The following is a 20630-nucleotide window of genomic DNA, read 5'->3' as shown; positions in this document are numbered from 1 at the left end:
AGAGATTCACAGGACTGGGAGGGACTCTCAGGTCATACCGCCCAACCCTCTCATTTTACAGACAAGGAACTGAGGCCTAGACAGAAGTCATTCAATATGCAGACCCTAGAAGGAGGGCCAGGGGTCTAGCCCGTATCCAGCCATTGCTCCTGTGTCCTGCCCTTTCACTGGAAGAGGTCATGGCAGATCCAGCTTTACTCAGGAGTCTAGAGCCTCAACCTCAGGTTGAGTTCCACCCCTCTCAGCACAGGTCCCTGGTTCGAGTCTGTACCCTAACACCCACTCCCTGGTGAGCTTGCTCCTTGGCTGTCTTGGTCTCCCCCATACTCGGGTCTCCCAGGGAAGATGGCAATTAGTATTCCTTGTGCTGCTCAGCATGAACTCTGCTGGTAAGGAAATCCCCCAAAACAAAACAACAAAAAAACCTCAAAATGCTGTGTTTCCCACACACTAGATCAGTGTGGCTCTGGCAGAAACCGGCCACAGCGGGCTGGGACAACAGAAGAAAATACTATGAGCTTTGGGGAGAGCAGGGCCACTCTTGTCCCCAGAGCGGAGAGATGCAGGGTCACCTGGGGTGTGGGCAGCTGGAAAGAACAGTGAGTGGAATGGAAAGGGACAAAGGCATTAAATGTGGGCTGAGATGTGTCAAAGGGAGGGCGAGTGTACAAAGAGGAAAAATGCACTCCCTTTCTTCCTGTGTTCTTGTACCTGTGCCAGACTCCTGTATCACCCCCTCAGGGCACCCCACAGCAGGGTGGAGGTGAAGACAGGGAGGACAGAGGAGATGGGAAGGGAGGAACGTGGATGGGAAATGCTGAGGATTTATCAGTTTGATCCCCATCTCCAGGTACTCCACACTGCGCATCTGAGCAGCTTCCAGTCCCCACAGTGTCACAAGTAGGCACTCGGCATAGCTAACGCCTCCAGGGATTTGGAGGCCCTCCGCTAGGACCAGGCTTCCTACCTGCCCCAGACAGCCACTAATCCTCGAACTCAGAAATGTGACAGGGTCTGTCCTCTGTAGAGCTCAGTTTCTGCTGACCGCCAGGCAGTCTGTTCCCCAATACCCGCGGGAAGCCCAGCCCCTTTCTGAGAGGACAACTGGACCACTCTTCATACTAATTCTCCTTCCCCACTTCACAGGTGTGGAGCACAGAGCGCAGGGACTTGTCCTCTCGGTCACACAGAGCTAAAACTGCTCTGTGAAGAAGAGAGCTATGGGCTCCCACCCAGGGACCACGCCCGGGCAGAAGGAGCCCTGCCCCTCCCTCAGCAGGGGTGGATAGAAAAGGAAACACTTCTACTGACTGTCTCAGAGAGAAACGGGGTTGAGAAATGGGGAAGGGTCATTCCTAGATGGTAGGGACCTTTAGGTACACGGAAGTGAGCCCAGCTGGCCAAGGGGAAGAAAGGCCACTGGGCCGCTGGGCAGTGGCCAGCCTGAATGTCTGGGGCCGCCCCGAGGGGAGGGGGGCGGGTCCTGCCACTCTTGTGGAAGGAGCCAGCATGAAAGCAGTTTCATTTGCTGCAATTTTGTTGGTCAATTTATGAATTTATACCTTCAGTATAACCCTTTCTTTTTTCTTCATGTTTTGCCTCCACCAATGAGAAAATGGGGGTGGGGAGGTGGGAGAGCAGGGTTCTAGGGAGTGGAGAGGCCGGCCGGAGACAGTTGATTGGGACCTTGCACTGACACATCCTTCGACATCTTTGTCCTGGCTTGCGGCAGGGTGAACTTTTTGCTTCCTTTGATAGAAAGCATTCCTGCTGCCCGGAAAGCCGCCTGCCCCAGTACCTTTAATGAATGACGCTCAAGGGGAAGCCACGGCTCAGTCTGTTGGCGGGGATTGGCTAAAGACTACATCACTCTGACCCGCCCATTCCTGCAGCCAATCAGGAGGCTGTCAGGGAGGCAGCGACGAACTGGCGCGGGGACCTCGTTGAGACTTTGGAGGTCCTGGCTGAGATCTCGGGATCCCGGGCAGGTGGGGTAGGAAGGAGGGAGCTCGGGGCGCCCGGGGCGCGGGGCACTCACTCCAGCACGTCGCGGTTGAACTGCTTCTTGCTGTTGCCCAGGAACTCTCCGACCATCTGGCGGCTGAGGCCCTTGCGCTGGAGGAGGAAGTGCGCCACGCCAATGGGCGTGTCAGGGATGAAGCCGCGCGAGATCAGGAACTGGATGCCCTTGTCCGGGTTTCTGGGGAGGAGTGTGCGCGGGGAGAAGTAGTGATGAGCTGAGACCGTGTGGGACTTCTGTCCACCCTGTCTTCCAGCCTTGAAACCCATAAAAGAGCCTAGAGGTCCTTGGAAACCGAGTTCCCAGGACTCCTACCACGCTGACGCTCCCTGGAACCTCCGTCCACAGAGAATGGGCATGGGGCTGGGGTGGGAAAGGAAGAGGCTGGTGTAACAAAGAGGATTCCAGAGCAGGGGAGGAGGAGTGCCTTTCTCTGCCCCTGCCTTGCTCCCCCTAAGTCTTGCCTGAGGTCCCCAGCTCTACTGGGCCCTGCGCTCTGCCTGTGTCCTGAGGTCATTATCAGGTGCCCCTCTCCTGGAATTTGGAGAGACGGTGAGGAAAATGGACATGAACTTCCCTGCCATACACCCTCTTCTCTGGAGGACACAGGGATCCTGCCGCCCAGGGTCCCCTTCTCAGGCATGAGTTGGTGTGGATGTGGGGACTGAGTCCTACACCCTTGTACCCGTGTTTGCAAACCCATGCAGCTCCCTGAGTTGTATCTTACTGGGTCCAGAGAAGGTAGGGAAAGACATTCAGAGTGAGCATTGCATTCAGAATCTTTGAGAGCACTTTAATCTCTTGGGACAACCAAGCCTGTGACTTTTTCTTGCAAATCATTTTTATTGCAATACAAAAGCATCTGTTTACAACATATAGGGGGCGGGGCAAAGTGGCCTTTCCCCGGTGTGAGAATCTCTGTCTTGGAAGGATATGAATGTTGGTTTGAGTTTTCCTGTGCATGCAGGAGTGGTCCTGTGGATAGACTGGGGGTGGGCAGGTCTGAGGCTGTGCTCGCCCAGACAGCAGCCCTTGTGGGAAGAGGAGGCAGGCAGCTCTGGTTTCACCTAGGTCTGTCTTGTCCTAACGGTGTAACAGGGTGCAGTGTGCCTCACTCGTGTGAGCTGTTTCTGATTCTGTAAAACGACAGCAGGTGCTTTATCAGGGAGCTGTGCATGGTAGTGAGGGTCTGGAGGTCAGGGGCTGTGTCTTACTCGTGTTTGGGGTCACTGAGTCTGACAGCAAACAGCAGTTGAATGAGTAAATGAACCCACATGTAGGCAGGAGACATGTGGCACTCTGGGTCTGGAACTATGAAGGAAAAGGTGGATGTAGGGTGATGAGGTCTTAGGGACTCCACATTTTGGTGACAGGAGCATGCCTGTTTTTTCTGCTTTAGGCTGGCTGTACACATTTGGTTTGCAAGAAGAGGTCTGATTGAAGTCTGTGAAATAGATTTTTCTCCTTCCACCGCCCCAGTCTGTTTCTCTTCTGCCTCTGCTTTGTTCGCATTCCCTTCCTTGCCTCCTTTAACCCAGCTTCCTCTCTGCTCCTCCCTATGTACTTTATACCGTCTCTCCACTCTCTTCACCTCACCTCTTGTTTTTGCAGTCCCAGGACACATGATGTTTCCCTAACTTCATCTTGTACTTGAACAATTCTGGTTCTGTCTTCATGTGGCTTGTGCTGTTATTCACTCACCCCTGTATATTTTTTTCAGATTTCCCACCATCCAAACATTCATTTCATCTTCAACAGTAATGGTTGTGAAAACCTATGTTTGATATTATTTTCCCCTAATGCTTCTTAAGCCCATAATGGGTACTACAACCCATAAGTTGTACTTGTAAACATTATCTGTGGGATCAGGGGTGGCGGGACCGCTCTGGAATGGGGCGGTAAATTGCCTGATACCTTGTGCTGCAGGGAAGAGGTGCTCTGCGAATCCAAGCCCCTCCTTGCCCCCCTCCCTCAAGCCCTTCCCAGCACCCCCAGCCCCAGGCCAGAGCGCACTCACATGTTGAAGAGGTTGAGGCCGATGCGGTAGAGCCGCTTGCGCAGGGTGTCGGTAGAGAGCGTGGGCGACTTGCAGCTGGCCGGGTTTTCGCAGTGGTAGCGGGGCAGACTCAGGATCATGGCCTGCAGGGCCTCCTTGGATGCTGCGGCCGACACTTCAGAGCCGGACTTGGCCGATTTGGTGGATGTGCTGCTGCTGCTCAGCTGCTCAGAGTTCTCACCTGCCTCAGCCTCTGCCCTTTTCCCTGCCTCCCCAGCCTCCTCCTCTTCCTCTGCCTCAGCAGCCACAGCCTGCTCTACCAGTGCCTCTGCGGCCACTGGCTGGTGGGTGTCAGGGGCCTGGCCGGTCGCCACCTCTGCATCTGTGACCTCTGCAGGCGTGTCCTCCTGGCCCTTGGCAGGGACCTCCTTGGCCTCGCCCTGCTCACCTTTGCTGGGTGTGGGCTCAGCTGCAGCTTGAGCTGTCTGTACACCCAGGCAGTTGGCCACAGACAGAGCTGTGGAGGAGGAGACAGAGATGTTCTGGTTGGCAATCTGCACCGTGACGTCCCGGAAAGCCATCATGAGGGTGCTGCTATGGCCCTGGGGCAGGCCAGCAGACTCAGTGGTCTCATCCCCAGGTCCTGGGCCTGCGCCCTCAGGCTCCTGCATCTCGACCTCCAGACCAGGCTGTCCTGAGCCTGCATGCAGGGCCTGGTGGATCTGGTAAGCGCTGCCCTCCTGCAGGGAGCACATGGTCTTGAGGCTCCAGGTGCTGAGGGCATCGTCAATGGACTTGGCCAGGGACTGCACCTGCTCGGTGAAGGAGTCCTCCAGCTCGGTGAGTGTGCCCGCAAAGGTGGGTGGCAGGGAGGGCGAGCGTACCAGTGGCAGCCCCACGAGCCCGTAGCCTTCCATGAGTGCCTTTTCGGCTGCCAAGCTCTCGGCAGTGGGCGCCCGCACCTTGCGCAGGGAGATCCGCCGAGGCAGGCGGCTCTCTAGCAGCGAGTTGCGGATCTTTTCGAAGTTCTTGCTGAGCTGGTATTGGCGGAAAGCGGTTTGGATGGTGCAGGCAGCGCGGCGGGACACGACGTGGCCCCCGTATTTGTGTTCTAGCATTTCAATCTGCAGCAGGGACAGAGGAGGAAGATCTCTGTTAGGGAAGGATGTCACATGACCCCAGAGTGGGTTGGGTGTCAATGTCGGGAGCCACCTGGCCCACCTTTGGCGAGGACCCCTGGGGCTCACGTCTGATAATCCCTAGCATGTCGCGGCCTGGGATCCCAGGTCCTTGGCAAGGCTCTACAGGTGGACAGTCCCGTGCGTAATGATTTCCCAAGGGGGAGTGCAGAGGGAGGTTGTTGATGGTGCTCCCTTACAGCTGCTGGGGTGGTAATTAAAACGCGTTCACATCAGAAATGCAAACAGAAGTATTTATAGGTGAGATGCGTGTGTTTGATTTGCATTAAAATACTGTAAATTTGCATTGGAAGGGCCAGAGAACATATTAATATTAATAAAAATATTAACAAATGATGGGATCTCAGCGGTGGCTATATGGGTTTATTACACTATTATTTCTACTTTGGTATGCACTTAAAAGTAATGAACAGTGAAATATTAAACAAAAATGCTTTTAAAAATCCCCAAACATGAGGCTGGGGATTTAGCTCAGTGGTATAAGCACCTGTCTTGCAAGTAGGCAATCGTGAGTTCGATCCCCGGTACCAATAAAAAGGGAAAAAGACCAAAAAAAAAAAAAAAATCCCCAAACAAAACACCTGCTGTCTCTGTCTCTGTCTGGGTGCTTTCCTTTTCTTGGGAGCATCGTGAAGATTGGGAACCAGGTTTGATCATCTCTGCTCTCACAGCACCCAGCTCCCATGGTGTGGCACACGGTAGGTGCTGAAAGGGTTTTGGCCCAGACTGGACACTGCAGCCAGAAAAAGCCTCAGCCGGAACCAGGGAGCTCCTATCTCCCCTGCCCCTAGAGATTTACCTGTAACTCTATCTCCCCCCCACCCTTAGGAATCTACCCCTTGCGCCAAATGTGTGCCAATGAAATACCTGTGCATCTCTAATGGCCCTAGGGCACTACCCTAAGCTTAGGTTACTTATATACCCCCCCACGCCACGTGTCTGCTGGAGAGATCACTGGACTCCAGCAGTCGGGGTGTGTGTGTGTGTGTGTGTGTGTGTGTGTGTGTGTGTGTATGATGTGTCGGTTATCTCTCTCCGTGTTCTCAGAATAAAGGCCCCTTTTGTTTTATACTTCATATCTTTTGGAAATAATCCTAGCAGGTGCTCTATACCTGTGAACTTCATTAAAAGTTGGATGCAGTCTTAAGAGTGGAGTTCCTCCAGAGCACTGTGACCGATAGCCTCTGTTATCTGCAGTGAGCATTCTCCAGCTGGGGCAGAGCGTGGTGGGGGTGGCTTGGAATTCTCACATGGCCACACCTGTACTACAAACTTTTTTTTTTTTTTTAAAATCAGGTACCAGGAATTGAACTCACAACTGCATACTTGCAAGGCAGACGCTAATGCTGTTGAGCTAAATCCCCAGCCCTATATTGCACATCTGAACCCGGGAAAGCTTGGCCCCTGGTTCCAGGGTCCTTGCTTGCTTCCTTTCAACTCTTAACCACATCTGTGATTGTTTCTCTGCTTAGGTTGCTTTGTTCTTGCTTCTTCTCTTTGTTAAACTTCTCAGGAATGGACCAGAAAGACATTCCCCTGAGAACTGAGTGACTAACCTGTCTACCCAAGCCTCCACAGGGCTCTTTTCATTTAAATAAAAGACAGACAGGGCTTACACTAAGAGGATGGAGTTGATCAGTGGTAATATGGACTCTGGTTGGTCCTTAGAGAAGTCTGGGAAGTGAGAAAGTGTCCTTGGGCACTGAGATGATGCCCTATTGTGGCTGTCCTCAATGCTTACACATTGTTTCATTCCTGAACTAAGAATTGGGAGAGGAGGGTAAGATTCACTGCTCAAGACAAGAACATGACCATTCCCATAGCTCAGGATCCTGCGGGGAGGAGTGCAGATAGGAGAGCCAAGATAAATCTATCCTGCAACCTGCTTCCTCATCTACTCAACTCTTCAAGGGGCACAGCCAGAGTGACTGCCTCTCCATAATCTCTGTGATGCCCTCTGTTCCCTTTTCCCCGTGGGAAGGATGGTGCCCCACCCTGGTCCAACAGAGGCCTATTCCTCAAGGACAACCCCAGGTAACATGGGACATCTCCAGTGCTTTCTTCCAACCTTTTCAGCGTTGCCATCCAATGGCACCTCCATCCCCAAACCTACGGGCATCATGTTCTCTCTCCCCCAACATCTGGTCCTACTCTCTAAGGGCAGTTGGTAGGCAGATGAAGGAGAGATGGCCCATAAGACTTCCTATGTGACTCTGCCAGCAGTAGCTGCATTTTACAAGATCCAAAGCTGTATCAGGAGGAAACCCTGCCAGAGGGTTATGATTGAAGGGTCTTCAGAGTGCTCTTAAAAATCATAGCAGAACGGGACTGTGGGTATAGGTCTATGGTAGAATGCTTGCACAGCATGTGTGAAGCCCTGGGTTCCAAGAAAACCAGCCAATCAATCAAACAACAACAGAAACAGGTGTATTGGTTATGTACTGCTGTGGAACAAATTACCATAATTTAACAGTTTTGAAATAGACCCATATATTTTCCCATAGTTTTGTAGATCAGTAGCCTGAACACAGCTCATCTGGGTTCTCTAGCCAGAGCATTACCAGGCTGACACCAAAGTGTCAGCTGCGGCTGAAATTCATCTAAGGCTTGGATACTTCTCCTAAGCTCACTATCACTGGCAGAATTCAGTTCCTGGAATTGTAGGACTGAGGTCTTCAGTTACAGAAAGCTGCCCATGTCACGTAGCCCTTTCCACAGTGTGACAGTCTGTTCCTTCAAGGCCTGCAGGAGATCATCTGTCTGAGGCTTCACCTTCTTTTACAGTCTGGCCCACCGGGATGAACTCCCTTCCTATTAACTCAGTCAGCTGTTGGAGATACTGTTCCAAATCCATTGGAAGCACAGTGGACATGTCCCATCACTGACCATGGGTGTGACACCCATCACATTCATTGGTCCTGCTCAGATTGGAGGGAGGGTGTTGTACGGTTTGTGTGTACCAAGGGAGGACCTTGAGGCTCTCCTAGAACCCTGTCTACCATACAGTGGGACAGTTGCCTACTTGGTCTTTGTCTGAAATACAATCTCATACACCCTAAAAAAATGCGGATATTTGCCTCAGAGGTTGTCCTTTTCTATTCTTGTAGAAATCATGCTAGGAGAAAGAGAATGTTTTAGCTGGGATCTTTCTCTCTGCCAAACTCTGGCATATACCTTGAGGCCTGAAATGGAGATTTGGCCTTGGCCTGGACAGTCGTGTCCTCTGAAGGAATGGGTAGAAGGTGACAGGGACTCATCACTAAACTGCCTCTTTCCCTTCCAATATGTGTCACCTCTTTCCCCCTCCTCAAGCACCATGAGAACTGACAGGAGGCCCAGAATTCACTCTATCTTTCTTTGTCCTTCTAGGGAAATTCAGGCCCAAGAGCATTCTTTTTTTTTTTTTTTTTTTTTTTTTAGTTCTTAAAGTTTCTTCTAAGAAAATAATATCTCAGGGAAAATGAGGAAAAAGAAAGAAAAAGAAAAATGTCTAAAATTATATAAATACACAGGATAGCTAAGATCTAGTTTGTGCTACAAACTCTTTAAGTTCTTTGAACAAAATAGTTAACATTCATAGGATTGAAACAACAGTGCATATTATTGTATGGTGATCTGAGGAACTCTTGAAGATCATTATGTAAAATAACAACCCTAGTTATGCTCCTAACACCTTGTTTGAAGGCCTATATTGTCAGTGTTCTAGGCTCTTTGCAATTGTTGTTTATGTCTTTTTCGTTTTGGTTTTTCTAGGAATTTGTTTTGTTGTTTTGTTTTGTTTTGTTTTGTTTTTCCCTCTAATACAGAAAAGATAGGTATACATGTACTGTCTCATGCATGCGTAGAACTTTTTAAAAGTTTATTAGAATCGATAATATAATGCACGATGAAATGAACAGCTACTTTGAAGAAAAAGAGACACTAAGGTACCCAGTGCTGTGAAATAGCGTCATGCTGTGAAATCCACCTTACTATTATTCTTTGTTCACAGTGATTTTAGTCTGTTTTGTTTTGTTTAATTTCAACATACAAGAAGGTGTGGACAGCTATTTTGAAGAGAATGAGAGACATTATGGCAGCCATTATTGACTTCCCTATAGTCTGGTCTTGAAGACCTAAAATGCCTTGATAATCCTGTTCAGATTAGTTTTATACTATGTTGTTTTGTGTGAATTCATTGTATCTGACGATATGGACAACTATTTGGAAGAAAATAAGAGACATTATGATAGACTGAAGATCTCCGGTGGTCTTGCTTTGAAATTTGTGTCTCTTACATTGTTTTCTTATGATCTGTTTTGTTCTGTTTTGCTGTTTAGTTTTCCCCTCTTTAAAAATAAAATTAAAAAAAGTTTCTCCCAAGAAATGACTTTTGTCACCTCTGCTCGTTTCTTTGGCCAAAACATGTTATATGATCACTCCTTACACCACAGGAGAGGGACTCTGTGAATCAGTCGGTTCTTTTGCTTCTTCTTCCCTCTCTTCTTATCCTTCATCCATTCTTTCAAATGTCACCTGCTCTAGCCACAAAGGTCATATGTATTCTTTCAGTTTTTGGAGGTTTCAGTCCACACTCAGTTGGCTCCAAGGCAGGTTGGCGTGGCTGGGCCACAGTTCATGGCGGCTGCAAACAGCCAAGAGCATTCATTTCAAGTTATGAGATGCTAGTGGCAATGGAGCAAAGGGAGGAAGCCCACTGCCTGAGACGCATGCGACACAGTGAAAGGGTCTGTTCCCTCGGCATGGCACCAGTCTGCGTGGAGGCCGCAGATTGGCTGAAATGCCCCCTAGGAGGCTTCTTCTACTGGTTAACATCAAGTTTCACTGGAGCAGAGAAGAAAATCAGATTTAAAATTCTCATATCTCAGATGCCCTATACTGAGTGTGGTCATTGTGCATGCCTAAATTGTAGCAGCTAAAAATCTGTCCCACCAAGTCCTCCCTAGACGTTAAGCCTCAAGGGGACACTTTGCCGCCCTCTTCATTGCTTTATCCCCACTAGCTGGGCAGTGCTTGGCACAGGGTAGGCATTTAATGAGTATATATTGAAACTAAAGAGTTAATTTCAGGGTTATCTTTGTGAATTTCGAACAAAAAACCTTTGTCATCTGGCTTGAGCGGAGGTCCCACCTTTCTCACCTCCTCCTCTCCTCTCTCCCTGGCATTTCCTGCCTCTGCCCACTCCGTCCTAGCCTGGGAGTTTACCCCAGGGCTTCACTCATGCCAGGCAAGTGCTTTGCCCCTGAGCCAATCCTCTACACCAGCCTCCATCCTTCTGTTTGGGGCTGTGCCAGGACCTGCAGACACCTCACAGGTCCCCCCAGGCTAAGACTCGGCTCCACCTGACTCCTCTGCCTGTGGGCGCTAGGCCAGTCCATGTTCCTACTACCACTGAAATCCTTCCAAAGCGAGTCTCCCCTTCCTCGTCCTGTGAACAATGCCCAACTACTACTCCTCCCCGTACAGTGACCTCTTTGCCCTCTGGCTCCTGCATCCTCTGGCCCTCTGAACTGGGCCTCAGCAGGGTCAGTAATGGCCTGGCCACTGAGTCTCATAGCCTGTCTTAACCTCTCTCCTCGCTGCAGCTTTCTGCGGCTCCTATGACCCCATCTGTCTTGGTTTTCTTGTTCCCATTCAGCTCCTTAACCCTAGACTGTGGCCAGAAGATCCCCACATACATTACTTGCAAGTCATATATGTGCTGTCTTCCATTCTCTACTTGCCTTTTAATTTTTTCACCTACTTTCCTGGACATCCTCCTTGACTCCCATGTTGGAAGTCATTCGAGCACAGCTGCTAGCTGATAATTGATAACTAAATAAGCAGAGAAATTTCTCTTTGTGACCACTCAGACCACACTCCACAGGCTGGTATCTCCTCATCTCTCAACTGCCTTCTCTCAGAGAACCTCAGAGTTGGCACGAATGCCTTCTCCTGGCCTTTCACACCAACGGCCTGGTGGCCTGCCTGCCATCCTTCCCTGCAGTCTACTTCGCACCCAGGTCCTCGGCCTGCTCCGCCCATCCATACTAGACCTCCCGCTGGGGCGCCTGCTTGGCCTCCCCAGCCTCAGTGTCCCCCCCACTTCCTTCGTGCACTGTGGTCCCTTTCCTTCAGGACCTGTACCAATATGTACCACTCCCACAAAGCCGTCTCCATTCAAGCATCTCTTTGACACTGGGTTTTCTCCATGATTCTATTTCTCTCACCCAGCTGTCCCTGTCCATCTTTCCCCTGGCCCCTCAACCCCAACAGAGCATAGGTTATTTGCAACATAAAAGGCTTTGGTCATCCTCAGATGCATGGATAGACCTTGAGCGGTGCTAGCTTGGAGCAACCGCTCACTGAGGGGTTTGGACCTTAGTTAGGGGCTCATTGCCTCTTGTTCCTGTCCTCTTAGCACAACTGTTTCGCTGATGCAGCCTCTGCCCAAGAGTCCGGACCACACAGTTCCACTGTTCCCTCTGTCCTGCGCAGCCCACCTTCGGTGCTCACGGATACCGCGCTGCTCAGAACCCCCTGCGCTCATAAAGGGATCTGCAGAGGCGAGGTAGATCTGCCTGCCTCTGCATCCCTTGTGCCCAGTTCTCTGCCGATCCACAGTTGGTACTTAGTAAATGTTTGCACACATGAAATAAACTGACTCTCTCCTATGCCCCAGGGGAAATAAAAATCCAGTCTCTCTTCCAGAGCCAGGCTCGGAGCCAAATGCTGCATCCTTCCTCCCCGCTGTTTCCTCCAACCACCTTCTCACAGGACTGAGGACTCAGCAGCATCGCAGGGCAGGTCAGCTCCACTTCCCCACCCCCAATCCAGCCAGGCCCACCAGTCCCGCAATCCTGTTCCTAACCAAGGCCAGGCCAGAGAGCCGAGAGTTGGATGTGGGAGGAGGGGGCTCTGGGGCTCCCCAGCCAAGGAACAGCCCTCCTCATTTCTCCCTCACCCATGAATCATGGATAATTGTGGACTCACCTCTTCCCAAGAGAGTAATCTCTCAGATTCTGCCAGAATCACTGGAGGGGGCTAGGGTGGGATGGGGGTGGGTGGCTGGGGTGGCATCTGTCTCTAATGAGCCTCTCAGTATTAATGAGAATGTGTTCCCTCTTTTCAGGGTGCTGCAGCAGCTGAGCCTGCCAAGGGCCGCTAAGCTGGCTCCCGAGTCAGGGAACCAGGATGGGGGCGGTGAGGTGGGGAGGCAGGGTGCCCAGGAGTGTGGCCAGGTGTGCGCAGGGCTTTTAAACGTTAGCTAGGATTTCCCCTGAGCCACAATTTTTCCAGAGAGCACTGTGTCTAATTGTTAGCAAGGCAAATCCTGACTTAAGGGGGCTTGGGGAGTGGGGAGGTCTGTGGGGTTCCTCAGGGAACCTATAGCAAGTGGAGGCTGTGCAGGGCAGGGCTCTGGACCCCCTAGAGCTAGGGGACTGTGTCTCCTCTGTGCCCATCTCGAAGCCCACTGTCAGAGGCATAGTAAGCACTCAGCATGGCAGGGTGTTGATGGCTGCTCTTGGGAATCTCTCCCAAAAGGTAGAGATGGGGCCATACTATGGCTCAGCTGGTACCAAAGTCACAGACAGCCTAGCACGAGCCCAGGGCAGAACAACTGCGCAACGCAGTTCTCTGATGCTGAATGCCATGTCTTCAGCACTTTCTCTGCATGCTGGCACCCTTCTGCTCAGGTGGAAATTTTACCTTGGAGTGGGAAGGAGCCTAGAGACATTCTAATACAACCCTTTGAAATTGAGGTTCAGAGAGGAAAAGTGACTTGGAAATGTAGCCAACCCTGCTCCTTGGGAAGGAGAGTCTGGACCTGAGGCTTGGGCTTGAGAGACCTATTGGGAAGTTGGCTGTTCTCCAGGACACTGTGCCTTCTGCCCAGGACTCTGATTTGGGGAGCAGGCACTAGATTCACTGAGCACGGCATATGTCCCTGGGCTTGGCCAGCAGAGAGCTCTGCAATGGGACAGCCAGGATGGCTTGCTGAGCAAGACTAGCAGAGGATCTGAGCAAGTTTGTAGATCACTCTCTTTATACCCTTGCTATAGCCACTTTCCTCAAAAGCCCCCTAAAGGGCCTTGTGTGCTTTCTTTGTCCTCCCAAGGATTCCTGTGACAGGAAGTGGAGGATTGCAGTGATGCTGGAGGACCTCATCCTGTGGGGAGGGACCCTGAGAGCAAGGAAACTTGCTCCTCCATGAGTGCTCATGAGAGCATTTCCTGAATTCCAAGGGCTGTGCTAATACAGGAGGACAGTGGCAGCCCAAAGGCCGTGCAGGGTGGCATCCGGGCACAGTGCTGCAACTGCTCCCGCTGAAGTGCCCTGGAGGTGTCCACAGCCGTCCACTCAGTCCCACCACAGCCCTGGTACAACCCTGTCTTAATGAGAAGGGCAACTACCAGAGAGCACAGTGTAAGCTACTAAGCACATGCTCAGCCTAGGAGATGCTTGAGCTGAAACCTAAGCGTAGGTAGCAGCCACCAGGTAAAGCAAGATGAAGGGTGGGTGGGGAGTGCTTCCCACAGAGGAGAGAAAGAACACAAGGGTCCAGAGGCAAAGGGTGAGTGAGGATCTGAGGGGGTGGTGACAGCCATGGCTGGACCCCCTGTCTGGGGCTGGTCTCTGGCAGGGGAACCCAGGCAAGCTGGTGTAGTACACAGCAGAAGCCATCCAAGTTGCCCACACATAGGATAGTGTGATTGGTCTGTATTTTGCAGCAGTGACTCAGCTATAGCTTCATTGCAGGATGGGGTTGGAAGAAGCCTAGCTGAAGCCAGTGGGAGGTTCCCCAGGTGGCATAAGCAAGAGGCGAGAATGGCCTGGCCTTGGGCAAGAGAGGGTGGGATTGGGAAATTAGTTGAGATGTAGCCTCCGTGGGGGTTTGGGATGGAAACAGTGTGGAGGAGAGAGAAGAATCATGGGAAACACTCTGGCCTGGCTGAGAGAGGAGGCTTGGCAGGTGGGGAGACTGGGAGACAATGACTGTCCAGGCTGAGGACTGCAGGACCCAGGTACTGAAGGATCGCTGCATCAGAACACTAACCCTCAGGTCTCCAGGAGACCTGATGACTGTCAGGTCTGGCCCAGTGTTATGGTTTGTGTCTAGATGTCCCGCAAAGTCTAATGCAGTCATGAGGAGGATGCTTTTCAGAGGTGGCTGAAGCTAGAGCTTGTGACTGATTTATGGTCTAATGCTGGGATAAGGGTTGTGAGTGCTGCACCCACCCTAGGGGGGTGCACACCCACCCTAGGGGGTGACCTGCATACAAGATAGGAAATGGAAAGAGGCTTTTCCACTCCCCCTCTCTTACTGCTTTTGCTGTCTTTTGCTGCCATGAATGGTTGCCCCTTGCTGTGTGCCTTCCTGCCTTGGAGCCAGCTGATGGTGGATTGAAATCTGTACAAACTGTAAGCGATAATAAACCTTTCCCCATTTAACGTTGGATGACCAGTATTTTGTCTCAGCAATGAGAGAAAAGTAACTAAGACCCCCGGCTTTACACTTATCCCCCCCCCCCCCGCCAGTGTCACTAAGTTATTTCTCCCTCTTGGATCCTCTGGGCATTTTTGGATCTGTGCCTTTGCACTGGGGAGACAGAGATTAATCAGTCATATGCTCTGCCTTCAAGAAGGAGCCATGTCAACAGGGAATGCTAATGCAAGGCCAAGGCGCTATGACAGGGAATGACATCTTAGAGAAGGGGTACCCGTCGCAACATTGGCAGCATCCGCAGAGGGCACTGCCAGAGAGGAGGAAACTGACAGAGAAAGACCTTACAGTGTGAAGCACAAAGGCAGGAGTGCTAAAGAAACCTGAGAGACACAGACAAAGACAAGAGAGTACAAAGCTCCAAAGACACTAACCAGGTGTCTAAAGCCCAGAGAAGTTAAGCAGCTTGGCCAAGGTCACACAGCTCACTGGCAGAAAGAATGAGCTCAGCCCTCATCAGTGTGTGTTATGTTTTCAGTAACTTTTTTGCTCTAGCCTTCCTGATCCCTTTTTGCTCTTTCTCCTACCCCCAGCTTGTGCCTGGCCTAGAAAAATACACAAGTCAGGGGCAGTAAGGTATTTCCTAGGGCTGGACTTACTTGGTAAGAGGATCTAACTGACCCTTGACAGATTCTCACTTTCCTTGGCCCAATCCAACTAGCCTAGCATGCAAATCTACTAGGATCATATCTATGTGCGTGCGTGTGTGTGTGTGTGTGTGTGTGTGTGTGTGTGTGTGTGTGTATAAGACAGGGTCTTGCTATGAAGTTCAGGCTGGCCTTGAGCTCACTTTGTAGCCAAAGCTGATCTCAAACTTGCAACGATCCTGTCTCCGGACCGCTGGGATTATAGGCATGTGCCACTATGGTCTGCATCATATCTATTTTTTTTTAAAATCTTTTTATCGGTACCGGGGATCGAACTCACGACTGCCTGCTTGCAAGGCAGGTGCTTACGCCACTGAGCTAAATTCCCAGCCCCCATATCTACTTTTAAATAAAAGTCTATAGAATCAGTCAAAATCCTCTATAACTCTCAATATCCCATTCAGCCTGTCAGAATTAAACCAATTTTTTCCCCCACACCAAAGCACACTGGGTGTTATGGATTTATTGTCCTGAAATGGAACTACAGTCCCTTTGAGTAGGAGGGAGAAAGCATCTTTTTTCTTTTTGGTTCTCTTCTGCTTGGTTGCTTTTGAGTATAATAGTTACTAAAGAAAAAAAAAGATACTCAAGTTGGGTGTGGTGGTGCACACCTGTAATCTCAGCTACTTGGGAAGCTGAGGAAGGAGAACTGAAAGTTAGAGACCAGCTCAGTAAGACCATATCTAAAGATTAGAAAATAAAAGGGCTAGGCATTCATTTACTTCTCCCTGAGTTCAATCACCAGTACAGAGCACACAAACCAGAACACAATGAAACGAAACAAAACAAAACAAAAGTTACTCAATGAGCTCTTAAGATGTCCAAGATGCTCTACTCGATGCTGGAGAAAGGCTACAAAAATGAATATGAGATGGGTCCTCAAGGAGCGGAGACATCTGGGCCAAGTGTGCCCCAGATCATGGCTGTGTTTAGTGGGCCATCACCCAGTAATAAAGAACTCCCACCGCACAGAGAGAGCATTCTACATTTTCAATTGTTAAGTAAGCTAAGATCTCCCCCTGACAGATTTCCTACTGTTTTGCCTAGAATGATGGAGGTCATGCATCTAATTATTTTTCACATGCCAGCCCTCTCATGTTTAAAATGTGTTTTCCTGTCTACATTTTCTTCATCGGACCCCAGCTCATCCTGCTCTCCGTTTTTCAGAGACCTCAGAGCACTCATTTTTCCCCCACAGAGCAGTGCCCAGAACCAAGCCTGGGCACTGCCCCCAGGAGTCAGGATGGACGCCCAGGCCGCTGGCTCCCTTGTCCTGCAAGGTCTGCTGCAGACACTGCTCACACTCAGTGGACACCACGGCCTTTCCCCCCGGACAAAGCTGCTCATACCAGTGCTGCAGACTTTTCAAAGCTCAGAGTGGAGCTTTAAATTTCTTTCTATTTCATGTGACTTTTTCTACTGAAACTATTGCTTTGCCCTGAGAAGTTTCTGTTTTTGTTTAACCTTGGACTCTGCCTTGATAGGTACCAGCTGTTCTCCAGCTATACGTCCTCAAAATGTTTGGAAAATGGAATTTTCATGCCTTTATCTGTCCTGTGCCTTAGCAAAGCTGCTGCCCTGGACAGGACCAAGCACAGTGTTCCACTTGCCTCACCAAGAATTGGCACTGATAGGAAAATCGATGGGGTTTTTGGTTTTTGTTTGTAAATTCTGCTTGCGAACAATCCCCCTGACTCTGATGTATTGGCATTTAATAGCTATTGTCCACCTAGACACAATGGGAGACTTTGTCAAAATGCTTTACTGAAAGCCAGAAACGCAGTGCCTGCCCTGATTCAGGATAATAGCTTGGCAATAATGCCCGAAGAAAGCAGCGAGGTTAGTTTGGTTCTCTGTACTGGTAGCCTTCTCACCAGTTGCCTTTCCCTACAGGCCACCTTGCCCACTGGGCCACAGCGCAGTTTCTTTAGGACTTACACAGTCTAGAGCCAGAAGATCATGGAGGGAACATAAGATGTAACTTCCAGTTTTGCTGACGCCCAGAGTGCTTCGCTACTATTCCCAAAGCCACAGACAAGGACTGGACATCCACATCTCCAAGTTCAAACCTATTTCTTAATACCTTCACATAATCGTGTCTCTTTCTAAACATGGGCACACACACGCCCCCCACACACTTGCTTTCCTTTGGGTCCTTTTAACTGTCCACTAAGACTTGGCATGGCATTGTGTCTGTATCAGTTTCATGTGGGTTCCAAGACTGAGCCCTTTCTTCTAATCCCTCTACAGTATCTGTGCTCCAAAAGGGACCCTGGGACTTCCCCAGCTGGATTGGTCTGTGGAACGCTCATCTACCTGGAAGTGACCATCCACTTTGCACCACTTGCGCCCATGTGTGTGTCTAGGCATGGGACTCCCCTTCCGGTGTGTACGGTAGCTATGCTGTCTCTTCTAGGCCAAGTGGAAATGGGATCTTCCTTAGTGAGCAGCGGCTGACTGCCTGGGTGTCTGTGGGGCATTAAAGTCTTTCTACTCATTGTGAGGGGTCAGAGTCCTCAGACACACTGCCCAAGGGCCTGGCAGTACAGCAATTTGGCCCCTGCAAGATGAAGGACCTGAATGGGAGGGTGGCAGTGGTCTGCAGCCCAGTCCTTGAGGAATGGACCTTCTGGAAAGGGAGATTAGGTAAGGAAGGATTGGAAAGGGAGTCAAGGTAGCTTGACTCAGAGTTATGGCAAGAAAGCTGAGCCTTTCCGCGGGCCAGAAGAGGTGGTCCCTGGTACCCTGGACAGCCCCCAACAGCAGGGCCCCTCACCACCCTCCCCGCCCCCCTAGGAGGCCCTGGGTACCTGTTTATTCTTTAGGTCAAGGGAGAGTTCGTAATCAGAGGCGCCAGGGGTGTGGGAGCAGGGTGCCGTTGCCAGGGCAGGCTGCTGCTGGCCGGGGGAGGCCGCACGATGGGGGCCAGCCCTGGGGGAGGCACCCCCCGCCCCCGGCCGCTCCTCCTCCTCCTGGAGCTCCTGGGCTTGAGCCTTCGGGGCATGGGCACTGGGTCTGCCGGCTGCCACTGCGGAGTCCTCCATGCCCCCACTGGCCTGGGCACAGGAGCCGTCACTGTGAACAGAAGGCAACGGGGCTCGGTTGGGGGAGGGGGCATGGGCAGCATGCTCCCTGAACTTTCTGGGCTTTTCCAAAGATGGTAAGTGGTGGAGATGTCCCTTGAATTTCCTCTTAGGGATGGGTTGTGATGGCAGGGGGGAGCCCCAGGCCAAGGGTGAAGCTGAACTTGGGGAGGACATCAAAAATAGAGGGAAGAAGTGGTCCTGGCTGGAAGCTGTGCTCAGCTCCTCTACTCAGAAACAGAAGGAGAGTAGTTAAGAGTGATGGTGAATCCAGTTGTGCCTCTTCTCAGGTGCATGATGCTTGGCAGGTCACTTCACTGTACCTTAGTTTCCCTATCTATGAAATGGGCATAAGAATAAGACCTACTGCATAAGGACTTTGGAAGAGTTAAAGTTCTTGAAATCTCTGGGTTTCCGATCACTACCATGCACTGGTGTTAAGTACTGCAATGCTCTGTGGTCTGGCCATTGGCTAAGGAGTCTAAGAGGTGCCCATCTCTCAGGGAACTGGCTCCATCCCAGTGAGCGATACTTAAAGACTAGGCATAAGCCGCTTGAGGCCAGGGAGCCGCAGCGTTGGGCTGTGTCTGTGGGAGGACTCTTTCTCCCTTGAGTTAGGGAGGCCTCTACCCTCCCCTGATCCCTTCTGGACTCCCGTGGAGTCACCAGCAGGCTGAGCAATGGCTGCTGCCCTTGTGCCTACCCTAGGGAGCCAGCTCGTAGCCAGGAGCAGCCACAGTCCAGCCCTGCTACACTCAGGGTGCCTGTGTCCCCACCAGTCCCTGAATGTTGCCCTTTCCCCAGGACCCAGTGCTGAGCCACCTCCTCCAGGAAGCCTTCCCAGAGGACTGTGGCAGCATTAGCGCCTGCCCCTAGAGGGTCACCCTCTGTTTCACAAAGAAGGAGCAGCATCATGGTGAACAGCATGGCTCAAATCCAAGTCCCAGTCCTATACTCTGTGGCACTGGACTAACTGCTTGGTTTCTGAGTTTCAGTTTCCTCATCTATGTAATAGGTGTATTCGTGACTACTTGATGCAGTTACAGTACAGAGTCCACATGTAAAGGTGTTCAGCACAGAATAACAAATGAACTCATTCCTCTTTCTATGCCTTCCTAGAGCCCAGATTTGCTTTTATCCCCACCTCTCCAGTTAGTGCTAGGCAAATGACAGGTGCTCTAACAATACTTTGTGAGTGAACTGAAGAAAACCCCAGGCCTTGGGAGTGCCTCTACGGCAGACAGATAGAGAAGGTCAGGCCTGGAAGGAACAGCCCACCTCCAGAAAGATGCCCCAGGTCATGCCGGAGAAGGACCTCTTCCCTGCTGCCCTCAACCTTGGGGTACACAGAGGTGATCTGCCTGGAGCTAGGATAACCAAGGGTGAGGTGAAGAACTCTCTTTTCTCAGCCTCCATCTGTGCTCGCCTCTGTGCTCCCACAAAGGACAGAGAGCCCCTGGGCTGGCCTGAACCTCAGGGACCTTCACTGCCACTCTGCGGTTATTTCCTCCACCATTTTTTTGTGTGGCCACCAATCATGGTGTCTGATTGCATATAGCTCTAGATATCTTTGATTTTTTTCACTAGCATCATTAGAACATTTTTTTGTTATTTGTTTTAAGATCTAGCTTCAACTCCCCTTGCTCTACGGTGTGCCTTTTCTTCCCCTGACCACATGGAAAAAATCCTTCTCCATTACTGGCATAACTTGCATCCAGCGTCTGGAGGGAACATCCAGTCTCCTCTCTTCACTCCGTCTCTTCCCCAGCCTGCCTGAGGTACTGATGTGCGGTTTCTGAAGCTCTTTAGGGAACTGATTACTACTCAGAGCTACAAACACCTTTAGTAACAGCCTTCTGCTTTCTTTGATTGCTGGACCCTGTCTGGCACACGGTTCCCAGGAGTTGATGCTCCAGAGCTCTGCCACGACGATGGAGGTTGTTGCATGAACGCTTAGCATCATTGTTCCTTGGATAGGACCATCACGAGGCACATTCTGTACCATCTTCCCAGAGCTCCAGTGGCATCAAGCCCCAGCTAGTCAAAGCGGCAACCTGATAATTAATGGACGCTGTCGGCTTCCTCGAAACTTGCACCTCATTTCCCCACTCCCTGGGGGTACTTCTAGCTGTCTTCTTGTCCTGGAGAAACTACTTGCACTAAAATAAACCAGACTGTTGTAAAGGCCTTTGGCATGGGCC

At 50.9% G+C, this 20630-nt stretch overlaps 1 protein-coding gene and 1 long non-coding RNA gene across 14 annotated transcripts in view; one reads left to right on the top strand and one right to left on the bottom strand.

The window, feature by feature from the left end:
• Iqsec3 (IQ motif and Sec7 domain ArfGEF 3) overlaps nt 1-20630 on the bottom strand; it is a 95587-nt gene that overhangs the window by 28918 nt on the left and 46039 nt on the right. For all 12 annotated transcript variants that reach the window (XM_063258556.1, XM_063258563.1, XM_063258565.1 and 9 more), the window contains exons 3-5: nt 18157-18421; nt 4038-5140; nt 2039-2200 (exon numbers count right to left, since the gene is read on the bottom strand). In XM_063258556.1, coding sequence (XP_063114626.1) covers nt 2039-2200; nt 4038-5140; nt 18157-18421 — 1530 coding nt within the window. The remainder of the gene's footprint in view (nt 1-2038; nt 2201-4037; nt 5141-18156; nt 18422-20630) is intronic.
• On the top strand, nt 1221-20616 carry LOC106028502 (uncharacterized). Of its 2 annotated transcripts, XR_010050648.1 has the most exons (6): nt 1221-1988; nt 11616-11765; nt 11906-12001; nt 12327-17731; nt 20052-20207; nt 20331-20616. It is a non-coding gene; the product is annotated as an uncharacterized LOC106028502 (long non-coding RNA). The 2 variants fall into 2 exon arrangements; XR_001202123.3 differs by having other exon boundaries at nt 20052-20616.

This window comes from Cavia porcellus, unplaced genomic scaffold (genome assembly GCF_034190915.1).
Source record: "Cavia porcellus strain 051 isolate PalLab524CR breed Dunkin Hartley unplaced genomic scaffold, mCavPor4.1 scaffold_11, whole genome shotgun sequence".
NCBI classification, from domain to species: domain Eukaryota; kingdom Metazoa; phylum Chordata; class Mammalia; order Rodentia; family Caviidae; genus Cavia; species Cavia porcellus.
This window is presented reverse-complemented; position numbering and strand designations above follow the sequence as displayed.